At 51.3% G+C, this 19,422-nt stretch overlaps 1 protein-coding gene across 1 annotated transcript; it reads right to left on the reverse strand.

The window, feature by feature from the left end:
* Positions 1 to 578: 578 nt before the first annotated feature.
* Positions 579 to 17,965, reverse strand: BCAP31 (B cell receptor associated protein 31). Its single transcript, XM_078874048.1, has 8 exons — positions 17,823 to 17,965; positions 10,651 to 10,778; positions 7,892 to 7,992; positions 6,951 to 7,095; positions 5,980 to 6,115; positions 4,772 to 4,883; positions 4,193 to 4,293; positions 579 to 3,278 (listed from the first exon to the last, which is right to left on the reverse strand). The coding sequence occupies exons 2-8, from the start codon at positions 10,740 to 10,742 to the stop codon at positions 3,240 to 3,242; spliced, it is 726 nt and encodes a 241-aa protein (XP_078730174.1). The 5' UTR covers positions 10,743 to 10,778; positions 17,823 to 17,965; the 3' UTR covers positions 579 to 3,239.
* Between the last annotated feature and the right edge of the window lie 1,457 nt (positions 17,966 to 19,422).

Below are 19,422 nucleotides of genomic sequence, written 5' to 3' on the forward strand. Positions count from 1 at the left end.
ATATCATTATCAGAGTTGTTTCTTTTTGTTTGCATTTTGACTGCTTGTGTTGTGGTTATTGCAAACATGCCTTGTATAAAAGGTGTCAGTTTTTGTACCAGTTGAAAGGGTAAAAACCTATTACTATATTTTGCCACTGGTAAAGGAGATGTCTCATAGTGCATGTAGTATGGTTGCGTTGAACCAATTCAGCTGATATGATGCGCTCCCAAAAGGCCGTGTGGCTGATGGGATGTCCAAGAAAAAGGTTTAGATTATTTACATGGAGACGGATGTGAAGCAGGTGATGACCTTGTTGTTTTTTTCACCAGCAAGCCCGCTAATGATTATTTTGTATCCTGGAGAGAGGCGATAGGCTGAGTCTGCCCCTAACCGGAACCTGAATTCACAACCCTCCAATTCTTGCGAGTGAAGTGCACTCAGAGTGGCACCACGCGGCCACATTGAACTCTAACAACGACCCCGAAGCAGGCGTCTTGCTTGCCAGCTGTCACGAAGCAGTGCTGGGCTTCGTAGCTAACGTTCATGTGCACACAGAGGCTGCCTCGCAGACACAAAAGGACACCCAATGCAAGTTGCCACAGTTACTGGTATTGCCGACAGTGACACTGGATACAGACTTTTCATTTGGAACAGCGGGCATACAAACGTTGACGGCATTTTTTTTATACGTTTAATGTTTCGCCTCGGTATTGAAAACTGCCGAAGACAAAACCGCATTAAACAAATAAACTTTTGTTTTAATGTATATAGATCAAGCTTAAAGTTCCCCCTAGAAACATTTGAAGTCACCAAAATACAAGCAACAAAATGTACAAAGTTCAACCGCTAACACTGCACACATCAAAACGTGGGTCATGAAAACAAAACACAAACCTCAAAGTGTTGGCTGTGTTGGTACCTACGAGAGGTGAGCGAAAAGTCTGTGGGGCTTGACACGAGTGGTCCTACAAGATCGTTCATCGACAAATACACGTCTGCACTTCGTCATCATTCATGGTTCACCAATTGGACGGCAATGTATCAGCCGCGAAGTCGTATCGGTGTTTGAAACCACCTTGTGCGCTACCTAAAGAAAGAAATGTCGAAATCTCAAGTCGGGAGGAATCGCGAGATTTCTGGGATGATTCAGACAAATCTGGAGAGAACCCGCACCAGTCACAGGTCAGTATCCTCCACGCTTCCATGGTTAGAGCATCAATCGTGGGGAAAGTTACGTTCTCGTCACAGCGAATCAACGCGTCCTGTAAACGAGCGGTTTCACGAGTGGGGGGGCATTTCCTCGGGACCTCGATGACGACCCGAGGTCATTGCACATTCAGGGGACCCCTGTCAAGAAATTCGGCTCCAATGAGGTGACTCGTTGCCATGTCGGGACAGAGACCCCTCCATCAGCTCTTGTAGATAGTGATAACATGCTGGCATGGCCGTTACCCACAATGCAATGGTTGTTACGCCACATTACCTATGATATCAAGGTGAAATTCAGCATGCGTAGTTTTCCAAAGCATGCATAACCCTGCTGCCTCTGCTGTAGATTATCGCGACGCAAGAATGTGTGTTGGTTCCTGATGCCGGACTGAATAGTTTTGTTATCCGTGGTGGAAGACCGTGGTGGTGGTGTTTGCGCCTCAATCCATGTGTGTGACGATTTACAATGACGAGAAGCACTTCACATTTCCTACCATATACAGGACGATCGCTGATCAGTGATGTCTTGTGGATTCCCCCACGTAATTTAACGTTTTAATATTTAAAAAAACGTGTAATTCAAATAACTGGAATTTATGTTCATTAAACGGAACGTAAATAAAACCAGCTGTGGCTTATGTCTATCTTTGCATCGAACTTTTGAATTCGGCTACCTTGGCAAAACGTGACAGCGTCCACAGAGGAACACAGGTTAGAGTGGTCAGTGAAACTGCCGAGGCCACTCCGATCGTCCGCAGAGACTTCTTACAATAAGCACACCCACACACACGTGTGTTGCGCGATACAGTTTATACCATCAGCAATGGGCACAAAACGACTGGTTTCCACTGCGTAATGTTGACTACCGTAGTAATCGGCCATCAAAAACAAAACCCTGCGCGCAAGCGCTGCTCTACTTTGCTATCGAGTCGGCATTCGCGTGGCTTGAAAGAGCGGCACCCGTACAGGGACGTTCCCCGCTTTGGTTTAGCGACAAAAAAGAAGGCTCATCTAATGTACGAGGGCACAAACTGTGGCAGCACAATATTGCAGCGGTCATGGGGAATAGGTTTTTTTTAATGGGAAGGATCCGTAAACAGGGGACGGACAGCGAGCGGCACCTTGGGGTCAGTGAACTCAGGAACCTTGAAGGTCAGGTGTCGTTGCTCTACAACAGCTGGCGCCAAGCGGCGGCGAGTTGTGGTAAAACCGGCATGACGCTCCGCCGAGGGGGACCACAGCCAATCACAAGCGAGTCTTTACAAGCACACGGGGTTTTCAGACATGCTGTGGGTTACGACAGCTAACAAGACCGCAGGTCTTCAGAATGTTCAGCCGTAGAGTCAAAAGCTTTTGTGGAGCTCAACGATGACATTGTACATGATAGCCGCCAGGGTCAATGAAAATACAACAGGGTATAATCGAACGGGGTCATTTAAGCATCTCCCCAACACGAGACGAGATTCGACACATTGCGTGAAACGGCGCTCATAATATCGCCTGCTGCACTAAGCTGTGCGTGTAAACACATGTACCAATTCTATTACATTTTCTTCACATATAACCGGGCGTTTGTCGCTTGAGATCATATCCCTTTTGCCAAATGCAAAGGTTCAAATTGTCTCTGCAACTTGGCGGTGACAACTCCCCCCCCATACAGAATCTGATCACGACGCGCATGTGGGAGAGGCACGTGGTGTTTCATGTTCACGGTGCACTCGGCGCTCTTCCCAACGCTGCGGTCATCTACCCACGCACATCTTGCAAGGAGAGTTTTGTTTTCATGCAAAAGAAAAAAGGGCTTTAATTGCCTCCAAAAATAACAGTGAACGACTTCGTTACACACGCCAGTGGACAGATTTCCACACAACCACCCGCGCTGAAAACTAGCAACAATGAGCAAATTAGGAACATATGAAAAAGCAAATTAAGCACAATGAAAACATGACTGAGCTAATGTTGATTTTCACTGACCCTGGCAATTAGCCACCATGACAACACTCCGCACCGAGGCGTCCGACGGGGCCTGCACAGCCTCCACGTGGCTTCTACTCGTCCTTCTTGCTCGGAGATCCTTCAAGCTGCTTCTGCAAGAAGACACAGCCACCGACGGATGTTCAGCCTCGAGTTTCAGGCGGTGAGAACTCAAGAGACCAGAACAGGAATCTGACTTGGAAGTGACCGCCTCTCCTGGGTCACTAAAACGACACAAATCCTCGGACACATTTCTTGCTAAATTTGGAGCTTTCGTGACTGCAGGAATTACTCTTTGGTTCTTTCGGTAAAGTCACGTATAAAGATAAAATAATAAATTAATGCTAGTATTCAATTTATTATTTTATCTTTATACGTGACTTTACAGAAAGAACCAAAGAGTACATTTCTTGCTTCTAAAAGTTTTTTAAAAAATTGCATTCTAATTATGCTCTCGGCGGCATCGTGTTGGCCAAACATCCCAATATAGGACCAGAGCTTGGGCAATTTTTGTGGTACAGCTTATGAACGGCTTCCTACTTTTCTGTGATTTCCCATGCCTCTGAATCGTTCTTTTTCTGTTGAGAATGAAGGAAAACTGCTCACGTCACAAATTATACCTCCTCATTACGTCACAAGACAAATAAATTTACATTTAGAACTTTTAGAATGGTCCAATATGAAGCCTGTGTACCCCAGAAGATATCACAGAACAACTTCTCAAGTACCTTTCAATAGGTGGGCACAAGTTCCATTGCAGGGAAATTAAACCAAAACAGCTGATTCTAAAAGCTGCAATCTGCAAATTAAGCCACAAACCAAGCTTAACGGAGAATGGTTTTGGACCGTCATTGGTGGACCTGTAACCGAGCTCGTGAACTCGCTACACGCGAGAAGCCGGTTTCACCACACGTGGCCAAAACATGGCTCTCGAGACGTCACCAAAATGCCGCCTCGGTGCCGTCGCACGGCCCCTTGGGAGCCCGCGGAGCCGCATGGCGGCTAGGCGCGTTGACGAAACGAGTACCTGCAGTTGAGCGTGTTCCTCCAGCAGGCGGTCGTACTCCGTCGCCACGCCCTCCGCCTGCGACTTCATCGCCCGGCACTCGTTCTCGGAGCGAACCAGCCCTGGCACAGAAGGAGGCGACTATTTGGTGACAGGCGCCGGCGATTTACGCTACTTGATTTAAAGCCACGCGGTCCGGCGACACGACCGGCAACAAGTAACGACTATCCCCGAGTCCCATTTGCTGGCCTCATTAACTTGAGCATTAACAACAACACGACCTCCACGCCTTGCGCGACATCGATAGGCCGGACCGTTCAGCCCGGCGGTGCCTGTAGTGCACAGTACAGGAAGCAGGTTCGTCACGTATGTGTGCAAAGGTTGAGTGGTGTTGCAGTGGCTTTTCTCCGGGTTCCTGCCACAAGTAAAACACATTTATTGATGAAAGAGAACAATCTGCAAGACGTCCGTTGAAAGCCAAGTCAAGCCACTGCGGCTGGAGACCACGACGCACATTCCCCGTGCCCGGTCCGAGCGGCGCGTCTCGCCGGTTCTCCCAGCCCCCTCCTGGGATTGCGCGCGTCGTCCCCCAGGCCGTACCTTTCTTCGCTTTGTCCAAATTCTCCTTGGCCTCTTTGAGCTCCCTGGAAAGTTTTTCTTTCTCGTCCGCCAGTTTGAGCACGCCATCTCCCGCGCCCGACTCTTCGAGAGCCTAAACTCGCGCGACGATGACGACGAGCGTGGGGGAGGGGGGGGGGTGAGGGACGAGGTTAGGGCAGCACCAGGGCTCATCGTGAACAGCGGCGTCTGCATCGTCTCTCAGGCACCAGCGAGGTGGCTAGGAGGGGGCAGAGTGGAGTGTCACCGCCTCCTGTGCGTGGTGAGAGTTAGCCAAGAATTGTCAGGTTCCCTCACGCACAAAGCCTAAAGCTTACGAATGGAATTTGCAAAACAACAGCATGCAAGGGTTCTTCTGCATAAGAGTCTTGACACTCAGTGAGGTTTTTCCCCGGGTAGTAATCGCGATATCACCTTCACAATCTCCAATGAAGAAATGCCAACTCGTAAAAAACACACACTCCTACATATCCTGTTGATCAGCTGGCCCTGTGGTCAGTTCCTAAATGTCAACGGTTTAACCACGACTCTGAATGTGCCCGTTAAAGCAACGATGTGTATTCAGGACAGGGTTCAGGTTTCCCTAATTCTGGTTGGGTGCTGCTGTGCTCGGGGCATCGCATCCCAAGCGGAAGGGCGAAAAGTTCAATGCTGGGGTGAACTCGGTGCATAATACATGCAGGGATAATAAAAGGAGTTCCACTTTGTGGGAACTCGAACAGTGGATGTTGGTGAGGGAGCCTGGCTCCTGACATCGACATAGAATCAGCGCACCTGGCTCATAATGGCCAAGAGAGAAGTGCTGCCGAATGCACGTTGGAGCAAGGAGACAGGTCTTGGGCTCTTCACCTCTCAAGGCTTTCTCGACTAAGTAATAAGCGCAATTTACAGTCCTTTCTAAATCCACTGCTGGATGAAGGCTTCCCAATGCCGTGTCCGTCATGGGGATCTCCTTTCACCGTACTTCCCCACGCTGGTCGGTGCGGGCTGGCGAAGGGAGGGCTTGCCCACGACCAATTTATAAATCACTCGCCACCATTGCTAGCCATGTCTGTGAAACGAACTCGGGTTGGCAGGTCCAACAGCTCGGCGCGCGAGCCACCGCTCCACCCCGTCCCCCGCTATTGCGCAACGCGGCGGCGAGTAACAGTAGAATGCCGACGACGTGGGGGCAGGGCGGGGCAGGGGACCTGTTTCAGCTTCTCGTTCTCGTCCATGTACTTCCTGGCCGCGTCGCTCGCACCCTCCGCCTGCTTCTTGAAGGCCTCGTTGGTGGCCACCAGCGTGGCCTGCTGCGAGATGAGGATCACGAGACGGCGCAGGACGCTGCAAGCGGCACAGGGTGGGGGGGGGCGCACGCGTCAAGCAACAAGCGCGCGCACCGATGAGCGATTAGTTTCCGTCTGTGTGTGAGGCATCTCACGATTGACCGACGTCGTGTGAACCCGTCACGATGAGACTCCTGAATCGCTGATGTGTCACTGCGGTGAGCGCTGCCTCTACATGAACCAATTACATACAATCTGAAAGCATGCGCGTCAGGCCAATGACTTATTCCAACAATCAGGCATATTTTCTAAAACTATGTATTAGATAGTCACCTTGAGGATGAAACCTGGTGGACATGCACCGTTGTAATGCGGCACTGTGTAGCCAGCGAGGGTTGGTGGATCGCATAACTAACTGAAATTCAATCCACTCAGAGAATCGAATTGCAAGGGAATGGCAGTAAAGCAAGTGGGTTCATTTCCATATTTTCGGGGCTTGTTACCCCACCTCGTTCATGTGGATTTTGTCCTGATACTCCCACACTCGTGAACGGTTTTGGCCAGACCTCCCAGGCAGCTGATGGCAGCGCCGGTTTTGGCTTCCCTGCCGCTTGCCCACGGATTGCCTCCGAGCGAAAGCACCACGCGTCACAAAGCCTGCGGCGAGGCGAGCTGCGACGTGCATCAGCGACGCTCCGTTCCAATTAAAAATAAATTAACTACCGCGATGGCTCGACGGAGAGGCGGCCTCATTCGTGGCACCGCCCGCGTATACGAGAGCACCGCCGCCCGTGACGCCCCCGCCGAGGGCCTCTCTTCGCGACGACGTGTCGCCCCGACGGCGGTAAAGGTCCGACGCGGTTCCGCCCGTCCCGCGCGCGAGCGACGCTTACAACCAGAGCAGCAGCGCGAAGCCGGAGATGTAGAGGTTACGCTGCGCGCGGAAGAGCTTCATGTTGACGTGGTCGATGGCCATGGGGTTGTTCTTGAGGTCCACGTTGTCGCTGGTCGAGTACTTGCGCGACTCGCGCCATCCGTCTGTGGCACGCGCGCGGGCGGAATCGTCGCAGTGAGCGGGGGATCTCTACGCCGCTGTGCGGCACGGCACAAGCGGGCCGCGCGCGGCGCTGCGGTTCAAAGCCCTGCCGGGTCGCTGAAGGCTATCGCCGTCATCCCTCGACGGGGGCGACAAAACGAATTACAGTTTTTTAAAGGAAGACAACAGTCAGTTTTAACACGTAGGCTTTCGCGACCAATATTATTCATAATCAACGATTTTTGGGTTAGATCGCGTTATTTATAAATGTGTCGTAACCCTCCACCACCCGACACGGCCAATCAGTAAAAAAGTGTCACGTTGACAAAAGACAAATAGTTCACTGCTTTAGCCCACCGGTGTGTTGAAGAGTGAAACCACAACATTTACAATTTGAGTACGACGTTTCGCTGGTAATTGCATCCAGCATCATCGGGCAATAGTAAATGTTGTGGTTTCACGCTTCAATACACCGGTGGGCTAAAGCAGTGAACTATGTCTTTTGTCAACGTGACACTTTTTTACTGATTGGCCGTGTCGGGTGGTGGAGGGTTACGACACATTTATAAATAACGCCATCTAACCCAAAAATTGTTGATTATGAAGACAACAGTGTTTTTAAATCCCGTCACAGGAACGTGGAATTTCCTCCACTTAAACCCCACCGATGGCGGAGAGCACTGCCCGGTGCCCGTTTGCCACAGGGGACGACGTGGGTCTGGCCCCGCGCCCCGGCCGCTCGTGCTCGCTGGCAAGCTGCTTGCGCCAGCACAACAACAGCTGCTGTCACTCGCTCACCGATGAACAGGAGTACGAGCACGAGGATGAAGACGTTGAAGTAGAAGTTAGCGTAGTTCACCACGATCGTGAGCATGCGCGACCGGAATATCTTCTGCCATCTACAAAAACACGCAGGGGCACGGACAATTTTTACACGTCAACATTTTTTTTTTTTTTCATCGATTGCAACTCCAACCACGCGATTGCCGCCTAGGATAGACCGTCAGAGTAGCCCATGGGAGCCACCCGGATATGTGTGGATACCACCTGAGATTGTGAACAAAAAATGATTTGTGTGTATTTTATGGTACATAACTGGTGATAAGTCACATCACGAGGTCATCACAGCTAATGCGTTGGCGATACCACACCTTGCCATCGTCGGTTGCCTTCTGATAGATCCTGCAACCGTTGTGATTCTTCTTGATTTGACGCTTTCTTGACTGCAGGAATCCATACTCTTTGCTTCATTCGGTAAAGTCACGTAGGTAGAAATAAAATAAAACAAATCACGACGTTTCGATCGCAACACAAGCGGTTGTCATCAGGCAAAAAGCTTTCGCAACACAACCACTTGTGTTGATGACGACCGCTTGTGTTGCGATCGAAATGTCGTGATTTATTTTATTTTATTTCTAACTACGTGACTTCACCGAAAGAAGCAAAGAGTATTGTGATTCTTGACAACCGTTATATATACGCGTGTTAGAAACTCCATTGGTTTGTTGGGCTCTACGTCAATAAAACCCATGAGATAATATTACGCCACGCGGATTTGAGTAAGGGCTCAATTTGTACCGGATGGATCCAGGGAACTTTGGTATCAGTGACGAGCGATGTGTGAACGATTCGAAGGTGATCAAAACGCCGCACCTGGGGTGTTACACCACGCTAATCGCTGTGAGTGGTGGTGCCACCGATCAGAGAGAGAGCGGGGGACCTCATGCACAAAACGACTGGGCGGGCGGTAGAGGGCGCAGCCAAATGACGCTTGATGTCACTCGTGTTGCATTATGCATGTTGAACTTCTTTCGCTCCCACCTCTGAGCAAGGCGGCTCAGAGGTGGGAGCGCTGATTCGGCACCACTGAGATCCTGCGTTTCAATCCAGGCTCAAGCTGCGTGTGGTTAAAACGAGTTCTCATGTGCGGCGAATTGATGGTCTTGCCCGCCCAGTTCACCAATGACTGCACAGAGATGGGCATCACATTTTGCTCTGCACTGAGTTTGGCTAAATTCCAGCTCTGAAAATAAAAATATCGGTTTTGTTGTCATGCAATGAACTTTATTCTCAGAGTGGGTAGGAAAGTGCTGCCCGCTGTGTTGCAATCCAAAGGTCACTTCAATTGATTTCAGATGGAGCTCCGCGGGCCGTTCTCCGACACGTTGGGCTGCACTGCTGTGCGAGAGATCCGTGGGTACAGTTTGTGTCACGGCGTAACTCTGACAGCACAATTGGGATAAACTTAGGAAAACTCCAAAATCTTATATATTAATTCATACAAGCTAAGTATCCCTGTCTGGAGGGCAGGCTAGTAGTGGCTTGTGGATGACAATGCTGTGAAAAGCAATGCAAGGGAGTGGCATAGTGTCACTTAGCATATTAAATAACTCGACTCTTTATTTCAAACAATCAATCGTTCACGAACGTCTTATCACCTGCGAACGTTGTGTGGTCCCATTATCATCAGCCATCACTCACAGCACAGGTGCAAAAAAACACCACCACTGTGGAAATGTTGCCATCAATAGGGCTAAAGCAATAGCACCCATAAGAAACTCCTGTCTATTCGTTAGCATACATTAGTTGGCTTTACCCACAGCACAACTGAATAGGAACTGATACATCTTTTAACCGCTGAAGGAGCTACCAATATTGCCATCTCCTTCTCCGTATGGCTGATTTTGATGCAGAGCAGTCGGCTATAGTTTTACACCGAGGTGGTTGAGCCTGATAATTGCATCAGGAGCAGCAGAGAATTTGTCTGTGAGGATGCCTCCTTAGTGTTGGTGAATCAGGCATCAGGTTGTTGTTCTAGGTTCCGTGGTTCTGTTCTGTGTGACCACAGTCGCACACCGGAGAATTTTTTATTTTCCATTTGTGCATCACGGCATCCGCATCTGCTGCCACGGTTTGTACGGACGTGGTTTAGGGTTGCCCATAAGCTCGTGTGCCCCGGAAAACCAGCGCGGCAGAGCCGTGCGTCGCACTTGTGGTGAAATCAACAGAGGCCGCCCCCCCCCACCACCACAAGCAAACCACGAGCGTTATAGCCCAGTGAGAAGTTTCTCTTCCAAGTTTTGGATGAACTTATCCCAAAATCTTTCTGTAACGCGGGAAATCGTCAGGCATTATCATCACTCTGTGCAGTTGGGACGCTCGACTGCGTTTAATAGAGCGAATGTTTACGTGAAAGAAAAAGTTAAACGTTTAAAGTGAATGATGAAAACTAAATCGGCACTGTATTTATGTAGTCTTGTGCTGCACTGTATTCACCGCAAAGCTGCGTTGATGCTGCTTGAAGATGAATTAACTCCAAAATACTTTCCACAAAACTGAGGAGTTAAGTGAGGCAAAAATCTAAAACGATTACACTTTGATCTCGTTTAACTATTCACACCCCTCCCCCCTCGACCGTGGCGAGGCTGGGCCCCGCCTGGGAAGAGTTCAACGTCCACCCAGCGGCTCAAGGTCATCAACGGAGACGCCGCTCGCGAACCCCGGAGGAGGAGCGACGCACGTTCACCTGCGTTCCGGTTGGACAGGGGGGCGCTCACCGTGTGGGAGAGATGAACGGGAGGCACAGGACGATGATGATGAAGACCTCGAAGTAGAGGAACGACGCCACGGCCGTCCACTGGAGGCTCATGGTGGCTCACTGTCGGCTCCGCGTCACGGCACCGTCCTGCGCCACAGCAAAGGGGAGGCCGCCGTGCGATTGGTGGGCCAGGTCACGTCGCGAACTCCCGCCACACACAAACACCGGCCTCGTCCAGCAAACGCGATATTTCACGGGCGTGGCCGAGATTGGAGTTCCGGCAGTTGTATCTGGGATGCAGCTCTCGGTATATCCCTCGCTGCCACGGACACCGTTCCGCATCTGTACGAAGCTGTCCACGTCATTAATGATTCTGCTCCAACCGCCATCATTATCATGGTTTCCTTCTCATCTCCACCACAAGCAACACGAGTGTTGTCACTGCAGCCACTCTCTCGTCCTTCCGTCTCGTTCCTTCTGTCACTGCTATTGCCTCGGTCTCACAGTCGTCGCCACAGCTATTGTCAGTGTCAGTCTCCTCCTTGTCTCTCTGCTCCTGCTTCTTTCGTGGTCACTGCTCCCAGGAGCCGCGTCCCCAAATTCTGTCTCCGATCTCCGCGGCGCGTTCTCCACACTCCTCTGCTCCGCGCTGTGCGCATCATCCCTCACCCTTCCTCCCCCTCCTTGGATGTTTGTCCAACTTCTTTCGCACCATACGTAGCCCACCGTGCCCCTCCCCTTGCTCCTCTTCACTCTCTGCTTGCCCGCCTGGGCTTTGGAACTGTTCTTTCGTCTGTCCCTGCAGCCTCATAGCTCACCGCTTCTCACTGCACACGTCGATTGCATTGGTCTCTGCCTACGCAGCTGATTTAAAACATGACAAACCTCTTGCAGACAAAAACAGCACGTGGAAAATTCAACAACCCTCTCCATCTGAAGCCACTTCCCCCAGGCAACAGCCTCATCATCACGGTGCTATTCGCAGACTAATATTCCTTTGAAGAAATAAGGGGATTCTTAGAATTCTTACAATGCACTTAGCTATGTACTGTACAAAGCTTACAAGCTCAGCAGAGCTAAAAACCGCACTTTCAACTGTGGTCACTCTGTTCCTCGTCTCTGTAACGCAATGCCCAGAATTCGGAACACTGACGCTAGAGCAGTGGTGGGCAATCCGGACGAGCGGCCCTCCTCCACCTCAGTGGGCCGCGTCACATCACGACCCCACGCGTCGCCCCCTAGGCACACCTAGACCAGGCCACTTCGAGGGGCTCCAGGGGACGCATGCGGACTGCGGGCCGCAGACTGCACACCACTGAACTAGAGCTTCCGCAGAATTACCCCGAGTGAAAGGAGCATCATTGATTTGTCGAGCCGTTGTGTGTCTGATATTTTCTTCAGTGAAAGGTTAACGGCGACGAGCGAGCATTACGGCAGCGCAGCGAACATGGTGAGAGCGCGACTCCCAAGAGCGCTGGGGTAGGAGAGGAGCGGAGACGGCACCGGATGGGAGCACGTCTGTGCGCGCCAGAGGTCGCAATCGGGTACCCGATACCCGTACCCTACCCGATACCCGGCTACCCGTACCCGGCCGGATACTGGTACAGGTACCCGTTTGCGACCCTGGTGTGGCCGGGTACGGGTACGGGTAGGCCGTGAGTCACTGGTGAGTAACCGTTTGTCACTCATTTCGGGTATAGTACGGGTACGGCCGGGTACGGGTACGGGTACCCATTTGCGACCCTGGTGCGGCCGGGTACGGGTAAGGAATCAAAACCAGTTTGCGACCTCTGGTGTGCGCGTTATCCGGCAACGGTGGACAGGCGGGCTTGCGCACTGTGCTACGAAGTTATGCGCCCAGTGTACATCCAGCAAAATAGTTGGATTCCCAGCCATAGCTATCAGGTGGGCGAGTGACATCGAAATCCTGTACTGGGCCTAACCTAGGTTGACTCAACCTTAATTGAGTTCTTGGTGCAGGGTGTAAACATCAGCACTGGGGCGACAAAGGCGGCTGGGAATGGTGCCGTCCTTTTACTGTTCACTCCGCCATGCGTTTGCCAAGTATTCTTTCGTCCAGGACAGAAACATAATACTCATGTGCAACACGACTTTAATGCGGTGAATCCAACCATTAAGCACTCATCACTGCAGCATCCATCATTCTTCCAAAAAGTAGCAAGTTCGTGCATTACATGATGCATAGGTATGGGGGGAGTTAGCGGGGTTTTTCACGTTAAGCCATCCTGGCAAAAAAAGTTAAACAGATGAACAACTGGCCATTCCCACCCGACGTTACTCATCCTGTTCTAGCCACCACCTGTGAATTCCAGCTCAGGCGTATTGAGATCGGGCCTATCACACGCCCACATCCGGCTATCAACACACCGAGACTTGGATAGGCAGCACTGTCGTGACACCATAGCAAAACAGCACAACACTGTTTTTTTACGCACTGCTCTCTGCTGTCCTCCAAATCAACCCCACCGCCTATAATATCTATCATGCATGGTGCTGGTCTCCAAGCGTAACCAGACACATCAGGACTTCGCACCCCAGACGGCAGCATTCGGGGTGATTTGGTCAAAGGCCATCTGCTTTGAGCCTCATCTAAACGAACGGGGGGGGGTGGGGCGTTCTGGCCTAGAAAAAAGTTGACAATGCCAAATGACTCGGGCTAAACGCAGTGCCAAGAGCTCCGCCAATGGGACGAGTCGGCCACTCAAGCTGATGAAATCCCCGCAATCGTGACGATGCCCTCCCTTCCTTGCTGGCACACGCTCGGCACTCGCAAGAGCTCGGCCCATCCCCTTCAGTACAGTAGACGATGTGGCAGTCAGCTCAACTCTCTCCACGCCCTCTGCCGCTCCGCACCGCCTCTTACCGACACGGCCAAGGGCCAAGCACAGACACCCACGTGCGCGCAAACTCCACAGCCTCCTGTCACGGATGTCACCAGAGCACAAGCACATGCCAGCAAGAACACAGGGGGTGGGGCAGGAGGGGGAAGGAATTATCCGTATAATTACATTTCAGTGGGGAATGTTGACGGAGGTTAGCAAATGGAAATGACGCGGCGGCACAGAATGCGTAGGATTCGTTGGGACTGCCTTAGATGGTCACACGCTAAGACTCCTCGGGAGGGCAGGGCGCGTGGTGCAATCACGATGGCTTGATGAAGAGCTGTTCCTGGAACATTCTTAAGAGCGATTACTTCATAACCATTGCTCTCGATTGAAATCCAACACACTGGGCACCATAGTGATTATCAGGTAAAAACATACATTCAGAGAGATAGAGCGGAGACAAGAATTAAGCAACACAATGTGTGTACACAGGTTCTAATCTAAACCGCATCTCTAGATGTTGCACAAAACATCACGCTGTGAGGCATGTTCATCACAGGGCAGGTGTAAATGGCACTGCATTGTTGCAAGAGATGGCACCGTCATAGGAAGAGAAGAACAAAAACACACCGACGTTGGGAGAAGCCGAATAACGGAAAAACAAGAGGCGTAAATGGAACAGAGAGCCACAGTCTCTTCCCACAAGCCAATGAAGCAGCACTCATCTCAGGAGGCAGTTATTCGTGTGCCAGTGGCGGAAATTTCACAGTCCTATGGCAGTGGCAACTTCATCCACAATACAATCACGGCTGTTGATTTCCCACAACAAAGGTGACGCTCGATTTTATCACACGTCGAGGGGCGATGGACTGCAAGCGATGCTATATGCAACATAGAATAGACGAGATGCGGTGTTTAGTCTGGGGTGAGCGGAGAGATGTTGTTAAAGTTTCAAGTTTTTCAAGTTTAATTTATTAGGTATAGCCCTGTGAGCCATGCGGCTCTTGAGTCGGGTGCAACCGCAACAAACAAAATATGAACGGAGAACATCTTAAAGCGATGACGCGCAACAGAAACATCCTGGATAAACCAGCCAATCTTCCAGAAAAAAAACCCACCGTATTACAACGCTGTGTGCAAAAATCCCAGTGTGATGCAAGTCAAACGATAACAACCGTAAGGCAATTTAGATTAAAGTTATCAGGCTTAACCATGTTTTCGATATCACCAAAATAAAGCTATAAAACAATGTAACAACAGTAATCATAGGACCTGTGATTCAAAGGGGGGGGCTACCAGGGGAAATTCTGTCCATGACAGATTGCACAATGGGGTAATCAGAATCAGAATATTTATTTAAACTGGAGGAATCCGATGAGCTGTAAAGCTCTTATTCATAGATGCCCAGTCTAATGGCAATGTGTACCGAGCCCACCACGTGACGTGCACCCAGCACAGCACTCGTGGCTTCCGCTACGGCACATGGGAAATTAAAAACTCTGTCTCGACCGTCGACCCACAGGATCAGGGATCACCCCTGCACAACGTGGCGTTTTCGTGAAGCAATAACCCGAGCCGACTCCCCAAAACTCTCACTTTAAATAATCATCGTATTCTTGTGCATGGCAGTGTGTTCAGGAGCTGAATATCAACATCGCGAGGTCGCCACGACTGGGAGGGTTTCACATAGTTTGTTTGAAGTAGCGCAGTCTGCAGAGGGCTTTACGAAAAGGTCCTTGCTTTGGGTTGCATTGCCACAATGGCACTGCTGAGGCTTGCCTTTAATTCTCCAATTACACATCATCATTACGATTGTTTACCCGGGAAAGCCTCACGACTCATTTTCAAACTTTTGCAGTGTGGGGGGGGGGTCAACGCCTGGTAGGGTAACATTCTTAGTAGTTTTTGGTGACATTTTTTTCAAATGTGTACCATGACACCGGCAACACCGTGGCATACTTGTACTAAAAACCCTGCGGTTGACGATTAGGGACCCCCCGATTCAAGAATACGTTTTAGTTCATTACTGTCATCTAATTTCCATTGTCTCGGGTTCAATTCACTCCATGAGCCTAAATGCAACATGATTCGGGCCCAATTAGCATACATCCGAAAACATGGCGATTCTTACAAACTAGCCTTTTGCCCTTTCAAGGACGGGTGTATTGCACTAAATCTGAAACTTGCAAGCGAAAAGCAGACCGCGACGTGATATTCATGGCATTAATATGCAATTTGTAAGGCCCTTTTACTTTGATGTCTCAACAGCGTGACGTAGATCACGTGACGTGAGGGTTCTGCCTTTGTAGTGAGGGTTGTGAGTTGATGCCGAGAAGGGGGGAGGAGGGGCCTCGGCCCCCCATGTGGAGTGACGTCACCCGCTAATTATTATTAATGGGGGGGGGGGGGGTGTCCATTTGGAGGACGAGGGGGGAGGGTGCTGCATGTGTAGTGACGTCACCTGCTGCTCATGATTATTAATGGAGGGGGGGTCCATGTGGAGGACGTAACCTGTTCATGCTAATTAATGAGGGGGGCTGGTCGACGTGGAGTGACGTCACGAGCGTTGCACACAGACATTCTTGGCTAATTATAGTAGGTAATAATAATGGGGGGGGGGGGGGGTGTCCATTTGGAGGACGTCACCTGCTCATGATTATTAATGAGGTCGATGTGGAGTGACGTCACGAGCGTTAAGGACACAGACATTCCTGGGCGATCATAGCAGGTGTGCCATTCCACGCGCGCGTGGGGAGACAGCATGGGTATCCACGCCATCAGAGGTGGCATTCTGATTAAAGCACCCGGACCTCGCCTGACCTCGCCTGACCTCGGGAGGAGCCGAGTCGTAGCATTTGATGCCGGGCCACCTCCATCAGCGAAGAGGCGTTGCAAGGCGACCGCACGGCTACCGTGGGCGACTCGTCGGAGTCGCACGGACGACTACGTACGGTCGAGGTTCACCCAAATGACCGCTACGGCGTGGCGAGGCCCTGATGGGAACGAGGAGGAGGATGGGGGGGTAGTGGCTGTACACAACGCGCGTGGCGGAGCCGGGGAGGGTTTCACGTTTCACGGTGGCGGGCTTGCAGCCGCAGCGGGGCCACGTGACATGGGGGGCCACGTGACACGGGGGGGGGGGGGCACGTGGCCGCTACGGCTGCAACTTCGAACCCAACTCGAGCTGCTCCTTCAAGGGCTCGTGGCCATTCTCCGTCTCGCTGCCCAAATGAGCGTGGCCCAGAGGTCGCAACCGGGTACCCGATACCCGTACCCTACCTGATACCCGGCTACCCGTACCCGGCCGGGTATGGGTACGGGTACCCGTTTGCGACCCTGGTGCGGCCGGGTACGGGTAGGCCGTGTGAGTCACTGGTGAGTCACCGTTTGTCACTCATTTCAGGTAGGGTACGGGTATGGGTAACGTACGGGTACGGGTACCCGTTTGCGACCCTGGTGCGGCCGGGTACGGAATCAAAACCCGTTGGCGACCTCTGGCGTGGCCCCAAAAAGCGAGTGGTGGAAATTCGACATTACCGCGACGAGGCCTGCTCAATGCGCGTCGGGACCGCAACCGCGCGGAGCGTGCCTCGTTTTATCCACCCCCCTCCCCTCCATCTTGATGATGGGCTGAGCCGCCAGCATCTGCACGTCCCTCGGCCGAGGTCTCGTTTCGTCGCGACTCTCACGGCTCAACACGAATGCAACGAGGGCAGGAGGAGGAGGGGAGGCCTCGAAAATGGAACCACGCGCGCGCCCATTGGGGGAGTTTAATGAGAGTCGCCATCTCGTCCTCGTGTCGAGAGACGTCTCGGGCAGCCCCCCTCTGCAGGAACTCACGCGGCAAAGTCGTCGCTGCTGCTGTACTACTACTGCTGCTGTACTACTACTGCTGCTGTGATGGTGGTGGTGCAAACCCACCCTCAGCACGTCAACAACACAGCGCGGCCTTCACAGGACAAGGCCACGTGTCTGGCAACAGCTCGGCACCATCTGTGCGAAGCCACTGCCCCGGAACGTCGCGCCTGCTTTACATTTCCCTTTTAAGGTCCGACGCTTTGAGTTAGCGCACAAAAAAAGGTTTCGGAATCGCATCGCGGAATCGCGCCCGACTATTGGAATCGATGCGGGGGTGCGGGGAGTGTGCGCGCATCTACAGAGACACCCACGCGTTCCCCGATTCCAGAATCGACGCGATAAGAACCCGTGCGCGAATCGATTCCACCTTCACACTCTCTCTCAGGCGAGAGACAGTGGAGGGGAAGAGACGCGCCGAGCGATGGCGTCGGATCTCGCGGCAGGAGAGCGGCGAGCCTGCGGTGTGTGTGGGGGGGGGCAGACTCACGCTAGAGCCTCCTGCTGCTGCTGCTGGTGCTCCACTCGCAAAGTCGCTCTCCCCCCACTCCCTCACGGCCGTCCTCCGTCTCTATCCGCGAGCTTCACTCACCGGAACTGAGTTCAACGTCGAGATGACGTCAAAGGCTTTTTTCTGGCATGACGTCAAAGGCTTTTTTCTGGCATGACGTCATCTTTATAGTGCACCAGCCGGTGACTGCTCCCGTCGCAAAGCAGGGAGGCCGGAGCTGGACGTGACGTCACGGCGACCATGCAGACGGCGTGACGTCATTAGCTTGTATTGTAGGTGACGTCACAAAGCGGCAAGGCGTTGGGTGTTGCGTCGATGTGTCGACGATACGGGGCGGACCCAATGACCCCCACAAAGTAGTCGGTATTTTATCGGCCGCTAGAGGGATTGTTGGACGAAGTTGACCTCCTCGATTTGGTTTTCAACTCTCAACCTTTCCGGATGGATTCACCGTCACGCTATATGGGGCCGTCCATAAATGACGTCACGCAATTTTGGACGATTTTTAACCTGCCCCCCCTCGTCACACGGCGTCTCAAAAAGTCAGAACCGCCTCAAATATGACGTCACAAAGCTCTGCCCCCCCCCCCTCAAATCATTTCCATTTAGAAAATAAAACATGTTTCGAATCGTTTTAAACTATTGTCATTGTAGTGCGTATTTAATGTGGCGCTGCACTCTGATGTTGTAGGAGAAAACATTTATACAAAAAGCCTATTTAACTAAGTAGAACGTGTTGCCTATATTTATTTAAATTTACGCATTTTGATGTGACGTCACATTTCTCACCCCCCCCCTCGTCACACATCGTCACAAATGTCTGACCCCCCCCAGGTGCGTGACGTCATTTATGGACGGCCCCTAAGATCGTCTTACATTTCCCCATTGAGCAGTGGCTCTAAACCTGAAAGGGGGGGGGGGTGCGAGATGCCCTTTCTGGGGGTGCGAGACGTGGCCAGAAATGGTTTAGAAACGAAATAATCGAAAACACAAATGAAGGCACGGCCACGTAAGCACAACTAATTTGTGTAATCGAACTCTGTGTATAAAACATTTTTAAAAAAAAAAATTACGATCAAGAACCAAATGGGGGTGCAGGGCTGCAGTGAATGTGAAGGACCGCTGCCCTCAAGGATCAACTGAATGGGCCAAACTCTTCAGTCTCAGCCCCGACAATTCCCCTGGCATTTGAGACCCGCGAGACCAGCACCAGTGCCGGATCACTCATAAATGACGTCACGCACCTAGGGGGTCAGACATTTGTGACGATGTGTGACGAGGGGGGGGGGGGTTGAGAAATATGACGTCACATCAAAATGCGCAACTTTAAATAAATATCGGCAACACGTTCTACTTAATTAAATAGACTTTTAAAATAAATGTTTTCTCCTAAAACATCAGAGTGCAGCGCCACATTAAATACGCACTACAATGACAATAGTTTAAAGCGATTTGGGGCCCTACATTTTTTCAAAACACGGAAATATTAAAACACATACATTTTTTACTTGCATAGTAAAGTGATTATAGTTTTTTTCATTTGCTATACAGCCCGATAATACGACAAATCGCTTACCTT

The sequence above is a fragment of the Lampetra fluviatilis genome, chromosome 38 (assembly GCF_964198595.1).
Source record: "Lampetra fluviatilis chromosome 38, kcLamFluv1.1, whole genome shotgun sequence".
NCBI lineage: Eukaryota > Metazoa > Chordata > Hyperoartia > Petromyzontiformes > Petromyzontidae > Lampetra > Lampetra fluviatilis.